General features: G+C 36.9%; 4 protein-coding genes across 5 annotated transcripts; 1 reads left to right on the top strand and 3 right to left on the bottom strand.

Annotated features, from left to right (window-relative positions):
• Positions 1-1,446: 1,446 nt before the first annotated feature.
• On the top strand, positions 1,447-7,784 carry LOC108842733 (pyruvate, phosphate dikinase 1, chloroplastic). Its single transcript, XM_018615737.2, has 17 exons — positions 1,447-1,698; positions 3,360-3,416; positions 3,508-3,741; positions 4,148-4,285; positions 4,383-4,545; positions 4,634-4,998; positions 5,097-5,276; positions 5,389-5,691; positions 5,779-5,940; positions 6,024-6,113; positions 6,192-6,505; positions 6,586-6,715; positions 6,787-6,915; positions 6,993-7,130; positions 7,213-7,290; positions 7,377-7,468; positions 7,553-7,784. Exons 1-17 carry the CDS (start codon positions 1,447-1,449, stop codon positions 7,596-7,598), a joined length of 2,871 nt encoding a protein of 956 aa, XP_018471239.2. The 3' UTR covers positions 7,599-7,784.
• A 110-nt stretch (positions 7,785-7,894) lies between these two features.
• LOC108842734 (uncharacterized) lies at positions 7,895-9,310 on the bottom strand. Its single transcript, XM_018615738.2, has 4 exons — positions 9,070-9,310; positions 8,871-8,975; positions 8,552-8,678; positions 7,895-8,381 (listed from the first exon to the last, which is right to left on the bottom strand). Exons 1-4 carry the CDS (start codon positions 9,277-9,279, stop codon positions 8,161-8,163), a joined length of 663 nt encoding a protein of 220 aa, XP_018471240.2. The 5' UTR covers positions 9,280-9,310; the 3' UTR covers positions 7,895-8,160.
• Positions 9,311-9,564: 254 nt separating this feature from the next.
• LOC108841510 (psbP domain-containing protein 1, chloroplastic) lies at positions 9,565-10,943 on the bottom strand. 2 transcript variants are annotated; one of them, XM_018614269.2, is made up of 3 exons: positions 10,722-10,943; positions 10,106-10,546; positions 9,565-9,940 (listed from the first exon to the last, which is right to left on the bottom strand). In XM_018614269.2, exons 1-3 carry the CDS (start codon positions 10,875-10,877, stop codon positions 9,725-9,727), a joined length of 813 nt encoding a protein of 270 aa, XP_018469771.2. In that variant the 5' UTR covers positions 10,878-10,943; the 3' UTR covers positions 9,565-9,724. The 2 variants fall into 2 exon arrangements, with proteins under 2 accessions (XP_018469771.2, XP_056858971.1); XM_057002991.1 differs by having other exon boundaries at positions 10,106-10,536; positions 10,722-10,858.
• A 145-nt stretch (positions 10,944-11,088) lies between these two features.
• On the bottom strand, positions 11,089-15,839 carry LOC108843031 (uncharacterized). The gene is made up of 12 exons (XM_018616114.2): positions 15,489-15,839; positions 15,078-15,293; positions 13,857-14,981; positions 13,471-13,593; positions 13,116-13,297; positions 12,705-12,936; positions 12,401-12,610; positions 12,089-12,217; positions 11,899-11,967; positions 11,617-11,739; positions 11,469-11,519; positions 11,089-11,380 (listed from the first exon to the last, which is right to left on the bottom strand). The coding sequence occupies exons 1-12, from the start codon at positions 15,720-15,722 to the stop codon at positions 11,207-11,209; spliced, it is 2,868 nt and encodes a 955-aa protein (XP_018471616.1). The 5' UTR covers positions 15,723-15,839; the 3' UTR covers positions 11,089-11,206.
• Positions 15,840-19,685: the final 3,846 nt, after the last annotated feature.

The raw sequence follows: 19,685 nt of genomic DNA, 5'->3' as shown, positions 1-19,685 counted from the left end.
TTTTTATCAATGCCAAAACTAATAAATGTCAACACTAACGTGCAGTGTTGTATTGGGTTTAGGAAAACTCAAACCCGGTTTCAGCAAATAAAAGAATACGATCGCGGTTTGGGATATATTCCGGTTCAACGTGTGATTCTTGGACAGGAAGGGGAATGTGGTCACGTAAATGCTTCGTCTTTTGTGTGTTGTGGTATGAAAGAATGTGTGGTGTTTGAAGTGGGTAAGCCAAATTTGTGACATGTGAATGGTCAGACTTATAAAAAGTAAGACCCTTGGAAAGATACAAATAAAACAAAATTGACAATTAGCAATTCAAAAAAGAAAAGTATCAAAAACTAAAGTCTAATACTCCTATTAAAAGCCAAGTATATATGACATCATTTATCATATAAATAAACGATGGATTACAGATGCAAAACCCTATTTCGTTACCTCTCCGGATCCCAGCCATCAAGCGTTCGCTCACATCTTCCCCGTGACAGTCACAGTTTACTATTTTATGGTGAGTTTTTGGAGTTATCATTTTTCCTTGGAAATAAAAACACCAGAAGGTTCCATAGAGAGGCACATCCTACCATGATATTTGGGACCCTTAGCTAACTCGAGCATGAATGTGTAAAGACACTTCCAGGCTCTTCGGAAGTTTTAACCCCTTTTTTTGTTCCTGGCCATACGTTTCCAAATATGATCAGATATTGAAAACGTTTTCAAGCTTATGTTATTAAAGGCATACACATGAAGCTCCAATTTAATAAACTTCATAAAATGATCTCTGCATATACATATGTTTACTTGTCAATTTAATAATTATATTTTGTTACCAAAGAAAGAAATAGCCTAAATTATATGGCCACATACCTCTCCTGGAACCTGGCAAGTCGCATTCACACTGAGCACCACCACAAACACTTCTAGGTGAATCAATTCGACCTCCATTGATCTCAATTATTTCTTTAATTTCTTAACTTGTGGGAGATAAACCAAGAAATAACACGGCAAAATATGATAAGACTTACTTTTTCAAACAGAACTCGTATATGACCTCATAATTTTTAATCTAACTTAATTTTTTGTTTTAGAAATCAATTTAAATGGTAGCCACTTATATGGTCGTTGGTAGAAAGAGGAGGGGAACAACCATGGAATGGACACATTGGCTAATCATAACCACATCTACATACCATCCACTCACGTCACTCGTCAAACCAAAATCTATAAGCTCCCAAGAAAATAAAAATAAAAGAGATCACATAAAGTCTATGTTTCTAAGAAGAAGCAGAAAATAAATAAAAATAGTTATAGATTATAAAACGTCCGCCATATTTCTACTCTCTCTAATAGCTCACCATCAAACACCAATTATATATCTTTTAGATCTTGTACAACTCTTCAAGAGAAGGTTTGTTATATTTATTTTGGTGATTTAGGTTTTATGGTAAAAAAATGAAAAGTATGATCCTGAAGACGAGACTAGAACTCTTCAAGGGAAATGGAGTGTACCGTACGGATCATCTCGACAAAAGCCAATTGGCTAGTCGATCATACCGGCTGAGTAATGGATCAAACCGGCTTTCCAGAATCGGTACGATCCGCTGCAAACGGTTATGCATAACGAAGACCGGTATGCATGGTGGGACGAAAACTCGAGCCGTCCTTAGCCCTGTGTCCGATCCGGCAGCTTCCCTAACCAAAAAGGTTAGTCTTCCATTTTTTGTCTTTCTTTTGGGTTATATTCTTACACTCTTTTCTTAGTTTTCATATACGTCTTGGTAAAGAAAAAAACAACACCGATCATGGCCATGAGAGGTTGAACCATAGATGTTGCAGCTCTGTTTGTTCTTTCTCTTTTAATTGAATTATGTAGAGTGTAAACCGGAGATGTATACTTGGCTTATCCTCTCAGTTACGAACACAAAATCAATTACGCAATCGTGACAGGGTTTGTCTTGTGAGAAGACTGTCAATGCTGGTTGGTACTGTTTAAACATTAAACTTTTTGAAGTTAAACTGATTAAATTCATGAGATCATTTTTAATGAAGAGAGCTTAATACTAGTAAATTACTAAATATGATCGAGTGACTTTTACCAAAAAAATATGAACTAGTGACTTCATCAAAGGATTAACCGGTCCAGTTTACTGGATTAAGGCTTAATTAGTGAACCGTGAACATTTTTGCGTCGATAACTATAGATTCTTATGCCAGTTGGAAGATCCACTGGGCAATTAGTGAGCCGTTTCGCAATTATACAAAAGAATACGTGAAGAATCGGTCTATTGGGAGACCCACTATCCACATGGTTATAGAAACAAAATACCAAAATGTCAATCAATTGGCTGAAATTCTGATATTAGCTAGTTTCATGTGTTTAGATTGTATGAATGAACTAGTTGAATTTGATATCAGTTGTGTTATTTCTTAGAACATCAAAAGTCTCATATGGGTTTTTGAAAAAAGAAATAAATTAAGTATAATAATAGTAGTTAGATGATTTAAAATATCAGGATTGTTCAAAAAAGAATTTTAAAAAAGGATACTTCACTTTTTTTTATAGTTCAAAATTTGCAATGCTTTCTTAATAGTTCTTTTTCATTTTAGATATCAGTGAGAAATATTTCAAATTTTGAATTACCTGTTTGTTATAATAATAATATTTTCAAAGAATTTATGTTCTTATGGGTTATTTTTCATTGAGTCTTGAGTAAAAAGAAAAAAAGAAAATGCACAAAAAGAAGAAAATATCCGGAAAGAAAGAGTGGTGGTATAGTAAAGTGTTTGCGTGAGATCAGATATGGTTGACACATCTATGACGAGTCACCAAAGGAAGTTTCTTCAATTTTGGTCAATAATACTACAAAATTTAGCACTTCGAGGTTCGGATAATTTGGAATGATCCCTTGACTAGATGACGATGTTGTTTGATTATGTATCACGACAAATCAAGAATATTTAAATGATTCATTCATTTTATAAGAATTATAATTTTCATTTTATAAGAAAATGACTGATAGTTAAAAAGAGATATTGTCTTTAAAGAATTATAAGCGTATATTAGAGTAGATACACGAAATTTAATTTTAATATCTTAAAATTACATTTTATTAATTCGATTTAGTGTACTCCTTTTAATATTTTCTATTTTTATTATAGTTTAAATTGCAAACATTATATTTAGGTGATAGATAAATAGTCATGTCCAAATTAAGTTGGATAAAATTGATCAATTTAATCTATTTCATCCAGCTTATTTTGTTTTAGTATATATAGACTCATACATGTCTTCTTTAACTTGCACAAACGTTTCTTCAATATACATTCAATCTCCAGAAAACTAAAACCCAACAAACATGATGCAGCGAGTGTTCACCTTTGGAAAGGGAAGAAGCGAAGGCAACAAGGGCATGAAGTCCTTGGTATGTATCATCATCATCTTATACACATTGTTAATAGTTGTTCTGTTTTTTTCAAAATTTTCTTAATAACAAAATGTTTTTGTATATGAAGTTGGGAGGTAAAGGAGCGAACCTGGCGGAGATGGCGAGCATAGGCTTGTCGGTGCCGCCGGGGCTAACCATATCCACGGAAGCTTGTCAGCAATACCAGGCCGCCGGCAAGAAGCTACCAGAAGGTTTATGGGAAGAGATTTTAGAAGGTCTTAGCTTCATCGAACGTGACATTGGAGCTTCCCTCGCCGATCCTTCCAAGCCACTCCTCCTCTCCGTTCGCTCCGGCGCCGCCGTAAGTATAACTTTCTATATTTTCAGGTTGTTGTCAGCAAAACGTTTTATAAAACCATCTTTTAGATCAACGAATGAGATCAATGTGCGTTTTTTTTCCCCAAACGTTTATACTTCATTTCATCTGTTTTGAAACATATGGGTTGCATTAGTTTAATGATAGAAGTTTAATATATCCGTTGTCCCAACATATATAATCTTTGTAGATAAATTTTATTAAATATAACTTTTTACCTAAAAGTATTATTAAAATATAAATTAATCAAAAATATGAAAGCACCTTACATGTAGAAACTGGGAGAGTTCTCAGAGTAGATTAATGTTTTAGGAAAATGTATAAAAAAGGATAAAACATTTTGTGCACAAAAAGATAAAAAGATAAAACATTAACAATGAGTTCATTGTAGATCTCAATGCCCGGTATGATGGACACTGTACTTAACCTTGGCCTAAACGACCAAGTCGTGGTCGGCTTGGCAGCCAAGAGCGGAGAGCGTTTCGCTTACGATTCTTTCCGGCGGTTTCTTGACATGTTCGGTGACGTTGTAAGTCCTCTGTTTTTATACAGTTCTAGATAACTTGTGCGTCAAGCAAAAACTCTGGCTGACTACCTTCTTATTGCTTTCTTGATAAAAATAAAAGGTGTTGGGGATTCCACACGCCAAGTTTGAAGAGAAGCTAGAGAGGATGAAGGAGAGCAAAGGAGTAAAAAACGACACTGAGTTAAGCGCTGACGATCTCAAAGAGCTGGTTGAGCAGTACAAGAGTGTTTACTTGCAGGTCAAGGGTCAAGAGTTTCCTTCAGGTTTCATTTTTTTTTTTTTATTCTTTTAATCTGAGATTTAAGTAACATCATTCAGGTTTTGGTTCCATAACAACTCAGTATATTGCAGATCCGAAGAAGCAACTGGAGCTAGCGATTGAAGCTGTATTCGATTCTTGGGATAGCCCAAGAGCCATCAAGTACAGAAGCATTAACCAGATAAGTGGACTGAAAGGAACCGCGGTGAACATCCAATGTATGGTGTTTGGAAACATGGGGGACACTTCAGGAACTGGTGTTCTCTTCACCAGGAACCCTAGCACCGGGGAGAAGAAGCTCTACGGCGAGTTTCTTGTCAATGCTCAGGGAGAGGATGTGGTTGCAGGGATAAGAACACCAGAAGATTTGGACACAATGAAAAGATTAATGCCCCAGGCTTACGCTGAACTGGTAGAGAACTGTGACATCTTAGAGGCACATTACAAAGACATGATGGTTAGTTAGTACACATTACAATTCTCATAGTACTCATCAAGAAAACATGGCACTATATGTTTAAGTTTTGAAAAAATGGTCTCAAACGTGTGTTGCAGGATATCGAGTTCACGGTCCAAGAGGAGAGGTTGTGGATGCTGCAATGCAGAGCGGGTAAGAGAACGGGTAAAGGTGCGGTGAAGATAGCAGTTGATATGGTGAGTGAAGGGCTTGTAGATAAATCAACTGCAATCAAAATGGTGGAGCCTCAACACCTTGATCAACTTCTTCACCCACAGGTATATATCATCAGACTCTAAATGAACGAATAGGGTTTACACTTTTAGGGTTTAAGGAGCAAAACAGAGAACAATGAAGGTTTTTTTTTTTTTTTTTGCTTGATGGGTTTAGTTTCATGATCCGGCGGGGTACCGTGAGAAAGTGGTGGCCAAAGGCTTACCGGCGTCTCCAGGAGCGGCGGTTGGGCAAGTCGTGTTCACGGCGGAGGAAGCCGAAGCTTGGCATGCTCAGGGCAAGAACGTGATCCTTGTTCGAACGGAGACGAGCCCTGAAGATGTTGGAGGTATGCACGCAGCCGAAGGTATATTAACAGCGAGAGGAGGCATGACGTCGCACGCGGCGGTTGTTGCTCGCGGCTGGGGAAAGTGTTGCATCGCCGGTTGCTCAGAGATTCGAGTGGACGAGAACCATAAGGTTTTTGGACTATCAAAACATATCATCTTTCAAAATTTGAGGGAAGCTTGTTTCTCAAGTTAGGTTTTTTTGGTGAAACTTTTACAGGTTCTGTTGATTGGAGATATGACTATAAACGAAGGCGAATGGATCTCGATGAACGGAACAACTGGTGAAGTTATATTGGGGAAACAAGCATTGGCTCCTCCAGCTTTGAGTGCAGATTTAGAGACTTTCATGTCTTGGGCTGATGCAGTCAGACGTCTCAAGGTGTGTATGAGTTTCTTTAACTTGGCTTGTTTTGACATTCTTTCAATCTCTTTTAACTTAAATGTTATTGTTGATCAATAAAGGTTATGGCGAATGCGGATACACCTGAAGACGCCACTGCAGCTAGGAAAAACGGCGCTGAAGGGATCGGTCTCTGTAGAACAGAGCATATGGTAACTTAATCTCTGTTCTTGGTCTCATATGTTTGTGTACAAATCTTGATGTTGTGTTTTGGTTTTGGTTTGGTTAAGTTCTTTGGGGCAGATAGGATTAAAGCAGTGAGAAAGATGATAATGGCGGTGACAACAGAGCAAAGGAAAGCTTCTCTAGACGTCTTGCTTCCTTACCAACGTTCTGATTTTGAAGGCATCTTCCGTGCAATGGACGGTTTACCGGTAACAATCCGTTTGTTAGACCCTCCGCTTCACGAGTTTCTACCTGAAGGTGATTTGGACAACATAGTACACGAGCTAGCTGAAGAAACAGGGATGAAAGAAGATGTCATCTTGTCACAAGTTGAGAAACTCTCTGAAGTCAACCCAATGCTTGGTTTCCGCGGTTGCAGGTTCTCTCTTTGCTCTTTATCTCCTTGACATGACTTCATCACAGAACAAAGAATCCGGTTAACATTGTAATATATTACAGGCTTGGAATATCATATCCAGAGCTAACGGAGATGCAAGCTCGTGCGATTTTTGAAGCAGCAGCGTCAATGCAAGACCAAGGTGTTACTGTTCTTCCTGAGATTATGGTTCCGCTTGTAGGAACTCCTCAGGTATGTATATTCTTGCAAACATGTTTAAGAAAAGGTTAAAACATGTATACTAAAGAGGACGACAATGACAGGAACTGGGTCACCAAGTTGATGTAATACGGAAAGTTGCAAAGAAAGTATTTGCTGAGAAGGGACATACCGTTACCTACAAGGTTGGGACAATGATTGAGATCCCTCGAGCTGCGCTCATTGCAGATGAGGTAAAATGTAGTGATGTACCATAATATATACTAATACATGAAGTTGCTAAAGTAGAAACCATTGTTTTGTTTGACAGATTGCGGAACAAGCAGAGTTTTTCTCGTTTGGGACAAACGACTTGACGCAGATGACGTTTGGCTACAGTAGAGACGATGTTGCCAAGTTTCTACCTATGTACATCGCGAAAGGAATTTTACAGCACGACCCTTTTGAGGTATATAGACATGAAATAAGAGAACTTCATTTACTCTCCAAATGGTGGATAACTTGATGGCCGTTGTTTATGTTTGGACCAGGTTCTTGATCAGAAAGGTGTAGGACAGTTGGTCAAGATGGCGACAGAAAGAGGACGAGCGGCTAGGCCTAACCTCAAGGTGAGTTTTTTGGTTTTTGAATCGAAAACCGAATCATGGATAGAATTAGAGAATTTGAGATTTGAATATTGACTGGAAATGAACAGGTTGGGGTATGTGGAGAACATGGAGGAGAGCCATCGTCTGTGGCATTCTTTGCTGAAGCAGGACTTGACTATGTTTCTTGTTCTCCTTTCAGGTTTATATTTTAGTTACTGCTCACTCAAATACCAATTTATTTGTAAAAGACCATTAGTTTTTGATGTACATTCGGTTGTTGCAGGGTTCCAATTGCAAGGCTAGCAGCTGCTCAAGTTGTTGTTGCATGAGGAAAAGATTGAAGACATTATTGTTCTGTTAATAAAATAGCTTTGGTATTAAAAATTTCAGAAAAAAAAAACGAAAAGAACAAAACCAAAGATACTGGATAGTATAGCTTTCTTTTAAAACAAATAATATATGGAAACTTCATGTGTTCACTGAAGATGTTAATAAAAAGAGAATATTTTTTGGAATGCTTTAGCATGAGCTTACACTTCATATCAGCAACAAAGGAAGTCGATATAAGAAAATGATAACACGTCTGATGGAAATGTGTTAAAGTAAGATTAATGTAAAGACAAAAGAGCAAAGAGACACTACTACCAACTGAAAACATCTTCAAAACATGTCCATACTAATACAACACAAGAGCAGAGAGATACTGTTATCACCTTAAAACATCATGCTCTATCTCTACTTGCAAAACAAATATTAGAAGAGGCTTTCGTAACTAAGGAAGGACCTGACTCTGCTTGATAAAAAAAAAAAATACGGAAGGGAATGTTTTTGATGTTGCCCCAGAATTTAAAACCCCAAAACCAAGACCTTTGTTCCTTAATTTAAAGACAACTATTCGTTAAGGAACAAACCGTTGAGAAGCTCGGTGGATGAACTCTCGTTTCCGTTTTCATCAAAGAAGCCATTTTCTGCGCTTTCTTTCCTCAGCTTCCGCTCTTCAACGATGGATTCTTCTGTACCAGCACAGAAATTCCGTCTTCCTTGCCTAGCTGGTTTATCAGCCACTATGAATTTGCTTCCATCTCGGACACGTTCAGAAAATCCCGCCCAAACTGTAATAAGAAGAACAAGGATACTTCTGTTTTAAGGGAAAAAAAAAAACACTAGCTAACGCAACCCCTTACGATATATGACTAAGTAAGTAGTCACACACACTTGATGGTATCATATAGTTATCAACACTAGCTAGTCTCCATGATCTTGCTTTCTAAGAAAAAGGTACCTCCAAAATGATGCAAGACAATAGAAGCTGCAACAGTAACATTGAGAGAGGCAGTGCCACAGCCATACTGAGGAATGTAAACAAAGAAGTCACATATCTCATACTCTTTGGCAGATAACCCTGATCCCTACAAAGATCCCAAACTTCACACCATTTAGTAAAAACGATAGTTAAAAATCTTGCCAAGATATATATATAAATGAGTTTCAATAACTTAAACTAACTCTTTCACTCCAATGGAGATCTCAGACTCTATAGTCTTAAAGTCACAAACTTTAACAAAGTGTAGTAGGTCTTTTGATTGGGTTGATTGATCTACCTCATTACCCAGAAGAAAAGCAGTGTTTCTTTTGAAAGGATGTTCATTGACCTGAGCAGCTCCATCTGCGATCTCAACGCCGCATATATCGCATTCTTTCTCCTCCTTTTTTCTCAGACACAAGAAAGAAAAAAAACACATATGAGTTCGGTAATGATGACACAAGATCCGTTATTAACTTTGTCTGTTGGGATCAGACCTTGAGGTAGTCGCGAGCTTCGATTAAAGAGTGAAAGTGTCGGAAACGGACGTGAGAAGCGGAACCATGGCTTCCGAAGGCGTTGAAGTCACGGCGGCCCACGAGTATCAGCTCCGTTACGCCGAACGCCGTCGCGCTTCGAGCTAGTGTTCCCACGTTGTGTCGCTTCGCTATGTTGTGAACAACCACGTAGCTCTCGTATCCCACCATCCCTCTTCCTCTTCTTCTCTGTGAGGGTTTTCTCCCAAAGTCTTAAAAACCAAATTGAAGAACCGGGAATAATCAATTTACTTATCGGTTAACCGGTTCTGTGGTAATTATTAAAATTTCTTGATTATTTGACTAAACCAATTCATAGATGATGAATTGAATGATAAGATCAGCTTTAATAGCCGGTTTAAACCGTTGATAACTTATGTGATAGTTTTTTTGTAACTAGGTTTGCAGCAATATTAAGAAATCATTCAGAATTAACCGGTTTTGTAGTGAACATGATGAATCAAAAATTGTAGACAAGGCATTACAACAACTGCCTTTAGCCTTTGGCTTAGCTTAAAGCCTTTCAATATTACCAAAAATAATAATACAATGGGTATGAAGAACAATCTTTTTCTTTTTCTTTTAAGAAAAAAGAAACGTGAGCTTCTCTCTCTCTCTAAATCTTCTCGACCCTGAAGGATTCCATGACTCTTCTTAGATCTTTCTCCTCTTCCAGGAAAACTTTCTCAGGAGTTTGGAGTCTCAGTGAGTAGAGTCTATTGTTCTCAACTCCTAGAACCGCCAGGTAGCGCCTGTCCCATTCCAAACGCGCCACTCTATCTTGCGGCATCACTGCCAGCTCGTTGTTGTTTGCGTATGACTTTATATTCACCTGTTCCCAACCACCCCATCAAAAGATTCAGCTCTATGCCCATACAAATATCTCAACTTCAAGAAAATTAAAAGCATTCTTATGTTCACATGTTTTCAACAAACACATAAGACAACTACAGTATTATTCAATTTTTTGGTAAATGGACTACTTTTGGCTTTTTACCTCGACTTGGTAGTAGAGTTTACCATCATCTGCAACTCTGGAGGAAGTTGTAAGGATGTTGGACTCCCGCTTGACACCGAGTCTAGTGGACATAAACTCAGTCAAGTACTGTCTGAGTACTTTCTTCCCTGCTTCTTCAGGTGATCCCAAGTCCTCGAGCGACTTGTATTTGGAGGAAGAAGGCGAAGAGAACTCGACAGAGAGGTTCTCGTCGAGGACGATAGGGTCTCTGAAGAAGATGTCAGCGCCAGCTCCTCGGACTTGGATCCAGTTCTGAGGGTACTTGAAAGAGTATCCGTCGAATGTATCAATGTACTCTCTGAAGACTGGAGTCAAAGCGAATGCTGGTGTTGGAAGATTGGCTTCTGAAAGCATTGTTAAACCAGACATGAGCAGTCCACCCATCATCATGCTCCTCCTCCTCTTCCCAACTGCACATGCCTTAAGTTAAACAATGTCAATATAAACAATCATCAAACACTACGATTATGAAGAAAAAAAAAAGATAGTTAGATTCAACATGAATTTATATAAAGATTTTAACATTTGGTGAAATGGCACAGTATACCGAATTGTTACTAAAAGGTAACTCAAAACTCATGATGAAATTTTTTACTTGTTTGGCATCGGTTAACAAGCTTGTGGGAGGTGGAGATTCCGGTTTAGCGAACTTGGCAGATTGGTAAGAGATGGGTCTGGAGAAAGACGAGGAATTCGAAATGGGTTTTGAGAGAGGAGGGGAGAGAGAACGAGGAGATAGAAGAGTCTCCATGTTAAAGAGCAGAAGAGAATGGTCGTGATTTTGTGGTAGTGTCAGGTTTTTCTGGATAATGTCTTTTTTTTTTAACTCTCATTTTATTTGCTGTTTCCAACTCCTGCTTGATTACATATAATTTAGTTATCCTATGTTTATTTGGGTTTAAGGGTCGAATAATCAATCAATCTCAGGGAAAATAATATTTGGTAGTGGCCACGGGAAACAATAAATCCAAGTTTTTTTTGATAGATATTAAAGTAAAGTACTACAGCAAAATTTTGGATTCAATTTTAACCGTTTCACATTACAACACAAAAAAGGAAACTGTGAAAAAGAGAGGAGGATCAGGCCCAAGCATGACCATGGCCATCCTCTAATCTCTTTTGTTTCTTCTTTCTTTTCCTCTCTGTTTTCGTATCCAACCGTTCCTCCATGCGTTTCGCTTGCTGTGATCTTATCTCCATTAGCTTCGCCTTTGCATCTTTGAATGGAGCATCAGACCTTGATGCCATCATTTGCTGTAACCAAGATTGTAAGTTTACCACAGGTTGTTTTATAATGTGTTTATCTCAAACTCGGTGCACTGAATAGTTGGGTAAGTTTTACCTTGAGATGATCCATGGCAGCCAGATTGTAACCGATTGTATCTTTGCTTTCCTGGTAAATAGAGAGATTCAAATATTTACTCAACTATTGTCGTAACCTAAGAAACTCTTCTAATTTATATATGATTGTCACACAAGATAAATTTTACCTTGACTTTAGCGTGAAGAATATCCCTGAGAACACTTAATATTGGTCGTGCAGCTGGAGTCGTTACCAACTGATTGTGATGAGTCTGTAATACAATCGTTGCAATCCTGCATACTAATTCTACCTGCATTGTTTTTCACATCGACAGTTTCAGAATCAAAGAAGCTTTGATGACTGGGATAAGAGTGCAGAGATTTAACTATATTTATTAACCCACTAGTCTAGTACTTAATCAAAGGATTCATTGAGAGATGCTGTTGATGAAAATTAGAGAATCAGTCACCTTTTCAGGAATCAAACTCCAGTTTTCCATGTAGGAAAGAAGCTTTAAAGCATCTGAGAATGGTAGAGGCTACAAAAAAAAAAAAGCAGAGAAGGAAGGGCCATTGATCAGCAAAAAAATCTTAACAGGAATTGTAAAACCCACAGAAAGGCCAGTTGTTTTATTTTAATTGGGGAGAAAAGAAACTAACCAGCAAGATGTGTTCAAGGTCGTTTGTTTTTTCTTTCGAGATGGTTTTGAGAACATACTCAGATGGAGACAGCCCCAGCATCACAATATTTGGAGCGAAATCAGGAACCTTTCCCCTTGTTTTCTCCTCCTGAAAATCACACAAAACAAAGTTAAAAAAAAAACAAAAAAGCAGATATCAGATATCAGATAGTCGTATGCAAAGGCTTCGATCATAATTAATGGCTACATCGGGAAATGAAACTAGCCTTGAGAGTGCCTAGGAACAAATGGGAGATGCGCATATGTAAATGTAAAAGCTCATGATTCTCACCTCATATTCAGCAAGACGGTTCTTTTCATTCTCTGCCATTTCTAGAGCTTCTATGATTGAATCAGCAGCTGATAGGACATCTACTGTGGTCTTCTTAGCTAAACCTGCAACACCTTCCTCAATGATTTCCTCCTGGGATCCATGCCTGTTCTCCCCTGCGTTATCAATCTCAGACTCAAACAGCTCTTCTAACCTCTTTTCCTTTTCCTCCTGAGAATTTCCAGAAAAAAATTAAAATGACGGACCCAAAGGTCATCTATAAGTAAATATTTACTGGATAAACTTCAAGCAGTGGGTCCATTACCTCGAGGAAGAAGGGTTCTTCAGTACGATCCCAGCGTCGCATGGAGCGGTCATGAGATCCTGTCACAAGAAAATCACCACGATTGCTCACAGCGAAGCACCAAATCTCTGCGTGATGTCCACCAAGCGTCAGCAGCAGCTCAAACTTGTCTGCATCCCAATACTTTACAAGTCGGTCTTTCCCAATGCTGAACATGTAATGGGTATTGCGAACAAATTTTACGCCCATAACACTGAAAAACAGAGTTACATGTCAGAGCAGAACAGCACAAATCTTTATTCATAACGCACGTTTCCACTGATTTATTTACTCTCGTAAGTAAGAAGACCAAACTAAATATATATACAGTCGAGTAAATTTGTGTGCCATTCAGAGGAATTTGGTAGAGGAATTAATGGAAGTAGTACGTACCTGTCATCGTGAGCAAAGATGGACTTGTGACAATCACCAAAATCCAATCCCCAAATTTTGATATTCTTGTCCTGAGAACCAGTTACGATTAACGCTCCATCGGATGAAATGTCAATGCACATGACAGGTAACTTGTGGCCATACAAGGAGAGGAAGAATTTTAAGGAATCCACATAGAAAACCTGAAAACAATAGGAGGAAAGGAAGTTGGTATTAGCCCAACACAATATAAAAAAAAACGCTAAACTAATGATGAGAGTGATTATAGCAACACTTCACCATAAAGATCTAACTAGAACTTAGACAATTTAACTATGCAACTATCAGGATACAAAAAAAAAAAATATATATATACCTTCACCGTGGAATCTAGCAATGCAACAGCAATATGTTTAGCATCAGGACTGATGGCAACAGCAAGTACGTCATCATTCATCTTCATAGACCTCACATTCGAAACCGTGAGTTGCTTGGCTTCCTGCAAAAGGTTATATTTAAGGTTATACTATGCATATAAGGTAACAAAACTGAAATAGCCTATCATCAGCTCATTCAGACTTTTTGTATACATAAATGTGAATAAGAAATCAAAGGCAAATTAATCAGGACACAAAAAGAAGCAACCACTTTAAAGGACAATAGAACCAACCACGTAGTATGGAAAAATAAATTTTATGAACAAAATAACATCTTCTTCGAATATAGAGTATATATAAACATAGAAAAGGTCAGAAAACTCACTTGGCCAGCTTTCTTTTTGACTTGGTATTCCCAGAATTTGACTTCATGATCTGCACTGACAGTGACGAACCCAGTATCATCTGGAATGGGTGCAATTGACCAAATAGTTCCACCATGTGCTTCAACATCTTCCACTTTTGTAGCACTCCCTATATCAATTATCTCGAGTATCCCACTCTTCGTTCCAACAATACCATACTTGCTTTTAGGTACAATCAAACTGCAGATTCCATATCCAGAATCGATGGTCCGGAGACAGGAACCCGTGCTAGGATTCCAAATTTTCACTTCACTGTGACTGGTTGACATCAGAAGGGTGTTGTCGGTACTGAGGGCTACACTTCTCACATCAGATCGATGTCCTTGGTGCTCAATGGTAGCAGTTTTCTCGTTCTCGCTGCTCTTTAGCGTATAGAACTCCAGTGAGTTATTGTTCAAAGACAGAGCCAATGTCGCCAAGGAATCTTTTGGAGTAATCGGACAGAAAGAGAAAGAGCTTATTTTTCTGCCAGCTCTAATGACTTGTAGTAGCTTAAAAACGTCAGGGACAGTAGGTGTAGTAGTAACAGTATCAGCTTTCTCGGTTTCATTACTTGCATCTCCGTCAGCAGCTACATCTTCAACCCCTTCTTTGGAAGATTTCTTCTCTTTCCTTCGAAGCCTACGCTTGGCTTTCCGCTTTGCCTCCGTTTCATCCAACACCTGGAAAATCTCGACTGTTTTTCCTGCCATTTGACAAGCCAACAGACTTCCTGAGTTATTGAACCTCACGCTCGCAACTCTATCCTTGGTTTGTCTCTGGATCTCCCCAAACGGTATCAAAACTTCCCACTTATTCTCGGTCATATGATCACCGCTTGCATCAACTCCATTTGCATCTGAATCTGACACCACTGATACATGTGGCATGTTTTGTTTGACAGCATAAAATCTAAGTTCTTGATCAGCAGAACCAGTGACGAGATATTTTTCCTCTGGATCAACATCCACAGACCAGACTTCAGTGTGATGACCGCTAATAATCTGCATACAGTGCTGGGTCTCAAGATCCCAGACTCTCAAGAACTTGTCCTTAGATGCAGTAACAAGTTTCTTTCCGTCATCCAAGAAAACAAGATCGGTAACCTACAACAGAAGCACACACACACACAGACACTAGTGGTGTCAAATAAAAAAAAAGGAAAAAGTAACCAAGTTTTAGCAAGATGACTCAATACAAACCTGATCACGATGACCACGGAGACGAAAAAGCCCAGTTTCACCGACCACATCCCACAAGATAACATCGTTGTCTTTACTTCCAGATGCAAACATAGAACCAGCCTTGTTGTAGCGCATTGCAGTCACAGCACCCTTATGGCCATTAAGAGTAGTCTCGCATGTCCCTTTCTCAGAATCCCATATCCTTATACTCCCATCTGCATACCCAACTGCAACCTATACATCCCTCTTTACTTAGTTCATTTATTTTTCCAATAAATTAACAAACATTTACTTAAACAATCAAATAAAATACAACACACACAAAGGTTCATGCTTTCTAATGTATTTAACTTCAAAGAGCAAACAAAACACGTTAAAGTATCCGTCTTTCTGACCTCTATCAAGCTAAAGGAGAGAGATGTAAAGTACCGAAGTAGAGGCAGAGGAGGCGATAGAGGTAACGGCAAGGGACTTTCCGACGCGAGAGGAGGAAGGAGCTAGGGTTTTGGTGCAGATTCCTTGGCGGACGTGCCAGATGCCGACCTTCTCCAGCGCAGGAGCAAGCACATGCTTCCCCGTCGAATCGTAAGAGATGTTGGACTCCAGAGACGTTATCACGCCAAAGGAAGAAGCTTGCTCATATCTTAGGTACGCCTTCACCATTCTTCAAACCTTTTGTTTTGGCCGTCTCTGTCTCCGTCTGGGCTACTGCGTGCGTTGAGGTTTGATGGTGAGGAGGGTTTTAATTAGGGTTTTGGGAGAGAGGCGAGAGCTCACTTTCTAACTCTTTAGCCAAATAGTATATAGTTTACTAAATTGCAATAGAGATCATAATTGTCGAATAATTTTAATTTTGACCCTAAACATTTCTTTCAACCTGTCAACCGTCGTTAGAACTTAGAAGGCCTGATATACGAAGAAAAAGTCCAACCAAACCGAAACATATTTTCGTACCAAATTTAAGTATCTACCATATGAAATGTATACATATAAATTTTCTTATTTTACATCAATTTATTCTTTTATTATAAAAGTATAATAATCAGTGCCTTGATGATTTTGTGGGTGGATTTGGGAATGAGATTTCAGATTTAAACTTAAATTTAAGATAATAATTTCAGTTACCAACCCACGTTTTTGGTTCACGTATCGATCTTATGTCCGTGTCGTATAATTGTTGTTTACTTTTTATTGAAATTTATTTTGATCATTTTATTTGTTGTATATTCTTTTGGTCAGATACATCTCTTAGGCCATTTCGAAAGATTTGCCACTATAAATTCAATAAAATTTTTATTTAGTAAACCTAATTTATTATTTGTGGAAGCATTTCATTTTACTAATGCAAAATTTATCGAAAGTTCTAGAATATAGTAAGCAGAGCTGTTTGTTGTATTGCAGAGAGAATATGCTCATCAAGGATATAATAGATGGAGAACCGTCTATCAATTTAAGTGTTTTGATTAGGGTTGGGCAAATAATCCGAACCCGAAAAACCGAGCCGAACCCGATCCGAAAAGTAGCACCGAATCCGAACTGAAATTGATTAAATATCCGAACGGGTTCAAAATTCCGGTATTTAAAGAACCGAAACCGAATCCGATCCGAACCGAAGTATTTTGGGTACCCGAATGTATCCGAAATAAATTTATATACTTAAATATATAAATTATTTTTATATATAATGTATATTAAAATATTAAAAATATATAAGATACCTTTAAGTTTTCCAAAATACTCGAAAAATATATGCAAATAGTCAAAAATAAATGTTTAAAATAGCTAAAGTATACTGAAAATACCAAAAATAGTTAAATATCTATTGATTATTTATCCAAATATTCAAAGAAAACCAATTTATATGTTAAATTAAGGTATTTTGACATATATGTTATGAAAATTTATATGTAATATATTATCTTTCTTATAGATTTTGAAAATTTAAAGTATATAATGAATTTTGAAAATTTAAAAAACATTTTAAATGGGTTATCCGAACCAGAACCGAACCCGCAAAGATCCGAACCGAACCCGTACCGAAATTTAGAAACATCCGAATGGGGCTGAAATCTTTGATTCCGAAAACCCGAAACCCGAATGGACTGAACCGAAACCCGAATGGGTACCCGAACGCCCAGCTCTAGTTTTGATAAGAGTTTCATTGTAGAATCTTTATCTGTGGAACTGTTTATCAATATCGTATATATTGCAAGTGACTGATCATCGTATCTAGTAATATAATGTATTAACCAATATTAAAAAAAACTCATACTCTAAAAAGCATCGAAAGAATGTTGATACTGTATTTACAGCATATAAATGTAGTCGTTAAAAAACAAATGTAGTTGTTGAATAGAATTCTGATTCTTAAATACTTAATTGTCTTAAATAAATGTATATATTAAAACCTAATACATAAAATATTATTTATAATTTTGAATTTAGGTCTCATAATTTCAAAAGGAAAATTGAGCATCAAGGTTCCAAAATACCCAAAGAAACAAATGGGCATAATTCAATAATAGCTTGGTGCTTTTATTATAATGTTTTTTTTAGGATCTCCAAATCGTAGATGAGATGCTCTAAAGAGAGTATTATTTTTGATCAAAATCAGGAGGTGCCCGATAGAATACTACGTGGGATCACGCCGATTAGAGCAGTTGACTTTGAACCGATCAAACCCATACATTTCACTCATACATAAATTCCTTAAAAATACACAGACTGAATTTCTTTTGCTGAAAAAATACACAAACTTTTTTGGCTTCCCGAAAAATACACAAACTAATTTTGATTATCCATAAAATACACGAACTTTTGAATTTTGAAGGTTTCACACCTCGATTTTAACGGTGTAAATAGTGACTAACAGAATAGTAAGACGCCGTTAGACGCCGTTAACTCTGATTAAAAAGTTCATGTATTTTGTGGACAACAAAAATTAGTTCGTGTATTTTTCGGGAAGCCTAAAAAGTTCGTGTATTTTTTCAGCAAAGTTAATTTAGTATGTGTATTTTTAATGAATTTTCAAATAGAGTTCGGATATTTCATATACTATTCAGAGGCTAAATATCTGGACCTAATGCATATCCAAATTTTTATATTTGTAAACTTTCGGTTTGGTTTTAGACCAAATATTTTCGATCTGAAAGATCCATATCCCAAAAAAACGGCCCAAACCCGACCCAAAGACCTAAAAAACGCATTCTCTATCACATGATACATATCCAAAATTTTATATTTGTAAAATGTCTAGACATTTTAGCCGGATTCAAAAACTTGAATTAGAACTAACCCAAAAATATTCTGTCCAAAACCAAACCAAAAGTTTACAAATATTTGTTGAGTCCAATTTAGTCGAAATCTATCATATATATATCTAAAAATTCACAAACAACTCTAAATTTTACATTGAGAGTTTCATATTAATTAAAAATGTTTCTGTTACAAAAACAAAACTAAAAAATATTGCAAAAATAATAACAAAATTGTTACCAGAAAGATCTTGTCGGATTGAATCTATTTGTGTCGATTTTATTAGGCCCAGGTCTATTCGGATCGGTTCTTTTTGGTTTCAATTCTTTCAAGTAGAAGAGTTTTGGACCCAACAAATATTTGTAAATTTTCGGTTTGGTTTTGGACCGAATATTTTCGGATCAGTTCCAATCCAAGTTTTTGAATCCGGCTAAAATGTCAAGATTAGGTCTAGATATTTTAGCCGGATTCAAAAACTTGGATCGAAACTGATCTGAAAATATTCGGTCCAAAACCATACCGAAAGTTTACAAATATAAAATTTTGGATATTGGGTCCAGATATTTAGCCTCTGAATAGTATATGAAATATCCAAACTCCATTTAAAAATTCCTTAAAAATACACATACTAAATTAACTTTGCTGAAAAAATACACGAACTTTTTAGGCTTCCCGAAAAATACACGAACTAATTTTGGTTGTCCATAAAATACATGAACTTTTTAATCAGAGTTAACGGCGTCTAACGGCGTCTTACTATTCTGTTAGTCACTGTTTATACCGTTAAAATCGAGGTGTGAAACCTTCAAAATTCAAAAGTTCGTGTATTTTATGGACAATCAAAATTAGTTTGTGTATTTTTTGGGAAGCCAAAAAAGTTGTGTATTTTTTCAGCAAAAGAAATTTAGTCTGTGTATTTTTAAGGAATTTTTCCTTAATATAATGACCAACATGATTTAAGATGAATCTCTTAAAATATAAATATTCAGCAATGACGACAAAATATGTAGAAGACTTATTAACAGATTATTGGGTAATTATGAAGAAGCTAATCTCGTGGTTTATATTTTATACAAAGCTGGTAACAGTTCATGGCTTTAGTTTATTAATTTCAGCTAAAATTGTTTTCTTTATTTATTTATTTATTGCTGTAAACTTGTACTCCTCCGTTTCAAATTATATGTCGTTCTAGAACAAAATTTTGTTTCAAAATAAGTGTCGTTTTCAGTTTTCAATGCAAAATTTATTGAAAATATTCTCTATTCTATTTTTATATTGGTCGATGTGTATTGGTAATAGTATTTTTATTTTGGAAATATGTAAAATTAAATTTTTCTTAATCTGTGTGCAAAGACTTAGAACGACAAATAA

The sequence above is a fragment of the Raphanus sativus genome, chromosome 2, assembly GCF_000801105.2.
Source record: "Raphanus sativus cultivar WK10039 chromosome 2, ASM80110v3, whole genome shotgun sequence".
Classification (NCBI taxonomy): Eukaryota; Viridiplantae; Streptophyta; class Magnoliopsida; order Brassicales; family Brassicaceae; genus Raphanus; species Raphanus sativus.
This window is presented reverse-complemented; position numbering and strand designations above follow the sequence as displayed.

Excerpts from the sequence above, each read along its gene's own strand:
- LOC108842733 (XM_018615737.2), top strand. The coding sequence starts at position 1,447 with ATGAAAAGTATGATCCTGAAGACGAGACTAGAACTCTTCAAGGGAAAT. Across the intron at positions 3,417-3,507 it reads ACAAGGGCATGAAGTCCTTG|TTGGGAGGTAAAGGAGCGAA; the intron begins GTATGTATCATC and ends TTGTATATGAAG. Across the intron at positions 6,916-6,992 it reads CTGCGCTCATTGCAGATGAG|ATTGCGGAACAAGCAGAGTT; the intron begins GTAAAATGTAGT and ends TTTGTTTGACAG.
- LOC108843031 (XM_018616114.2), bottom strand. The coding sequence starts at position 15,722 with ATGGTGAAGGCGTACCTAAGATATGAGCAAGCTTCTTCCTTTGGCGTG. Across the intron at positions 13,594-13,856 it reads TCAAAAAGAAAGCTGGCCAA|GAAGCCAAGCAACTCACGGT; the intron begins GTGAGTTTTCTG and ends AACCTTTTGCAG. Across the intron at positions 12,937-13,115 it reads ATCTTTGCTCACGATGACAG|TGTTATGGGCGTAAAATTTG; the intron begins GTACGTACTACT and ends TCTGTTTTTCAG.
- LOC108842734 (XM_018615738.2), bottom strand. The coding sequence starts at position 9,279 with ATGGTGGGATACGAGAGCTACGTGGTTGTTCACAACATAGCGAAGCGA. Across the intron at positions 8,679-8,870 it reads CTTTTCTTCTGGGTAATGAG|GGATCAGGGTTATCTGCCAA; the intron begins GTAGATCAATCA and ends GGATCTTTGTAG. Across the intron at positions 8,382-8,551 it reads TGTCTTGCATCATTTTGGAG|TTTGGGCGGGATTTTCTGAA; the intron begins GTACCTTTTTCT and ends TTCTTATTACAG.
- LOC108841510 (XM_018614269.2), bottom strand. The coding sequence starts at position 10,877 with ATGGAGACTCTTCTATCTCCTCGTTCTCTCTCCCCTCCTCTCTCAAAA. Across the intron at positions 10,547-10,721 it reads TGTTAACCGATGCCAAACAA|GCATGTGCAGTTGGGAAGAG; the intron begins GTAAAAAATTTC and ends GTTTAACTTAAG. Across the intron at positions 9,941-10,105 it reads AACTCTACTACCAAGTCGAG|GTGAATATAAAGTCATACGC; the intron begins GTAAAAAGCCAA and ends GGTTGGGAACAG.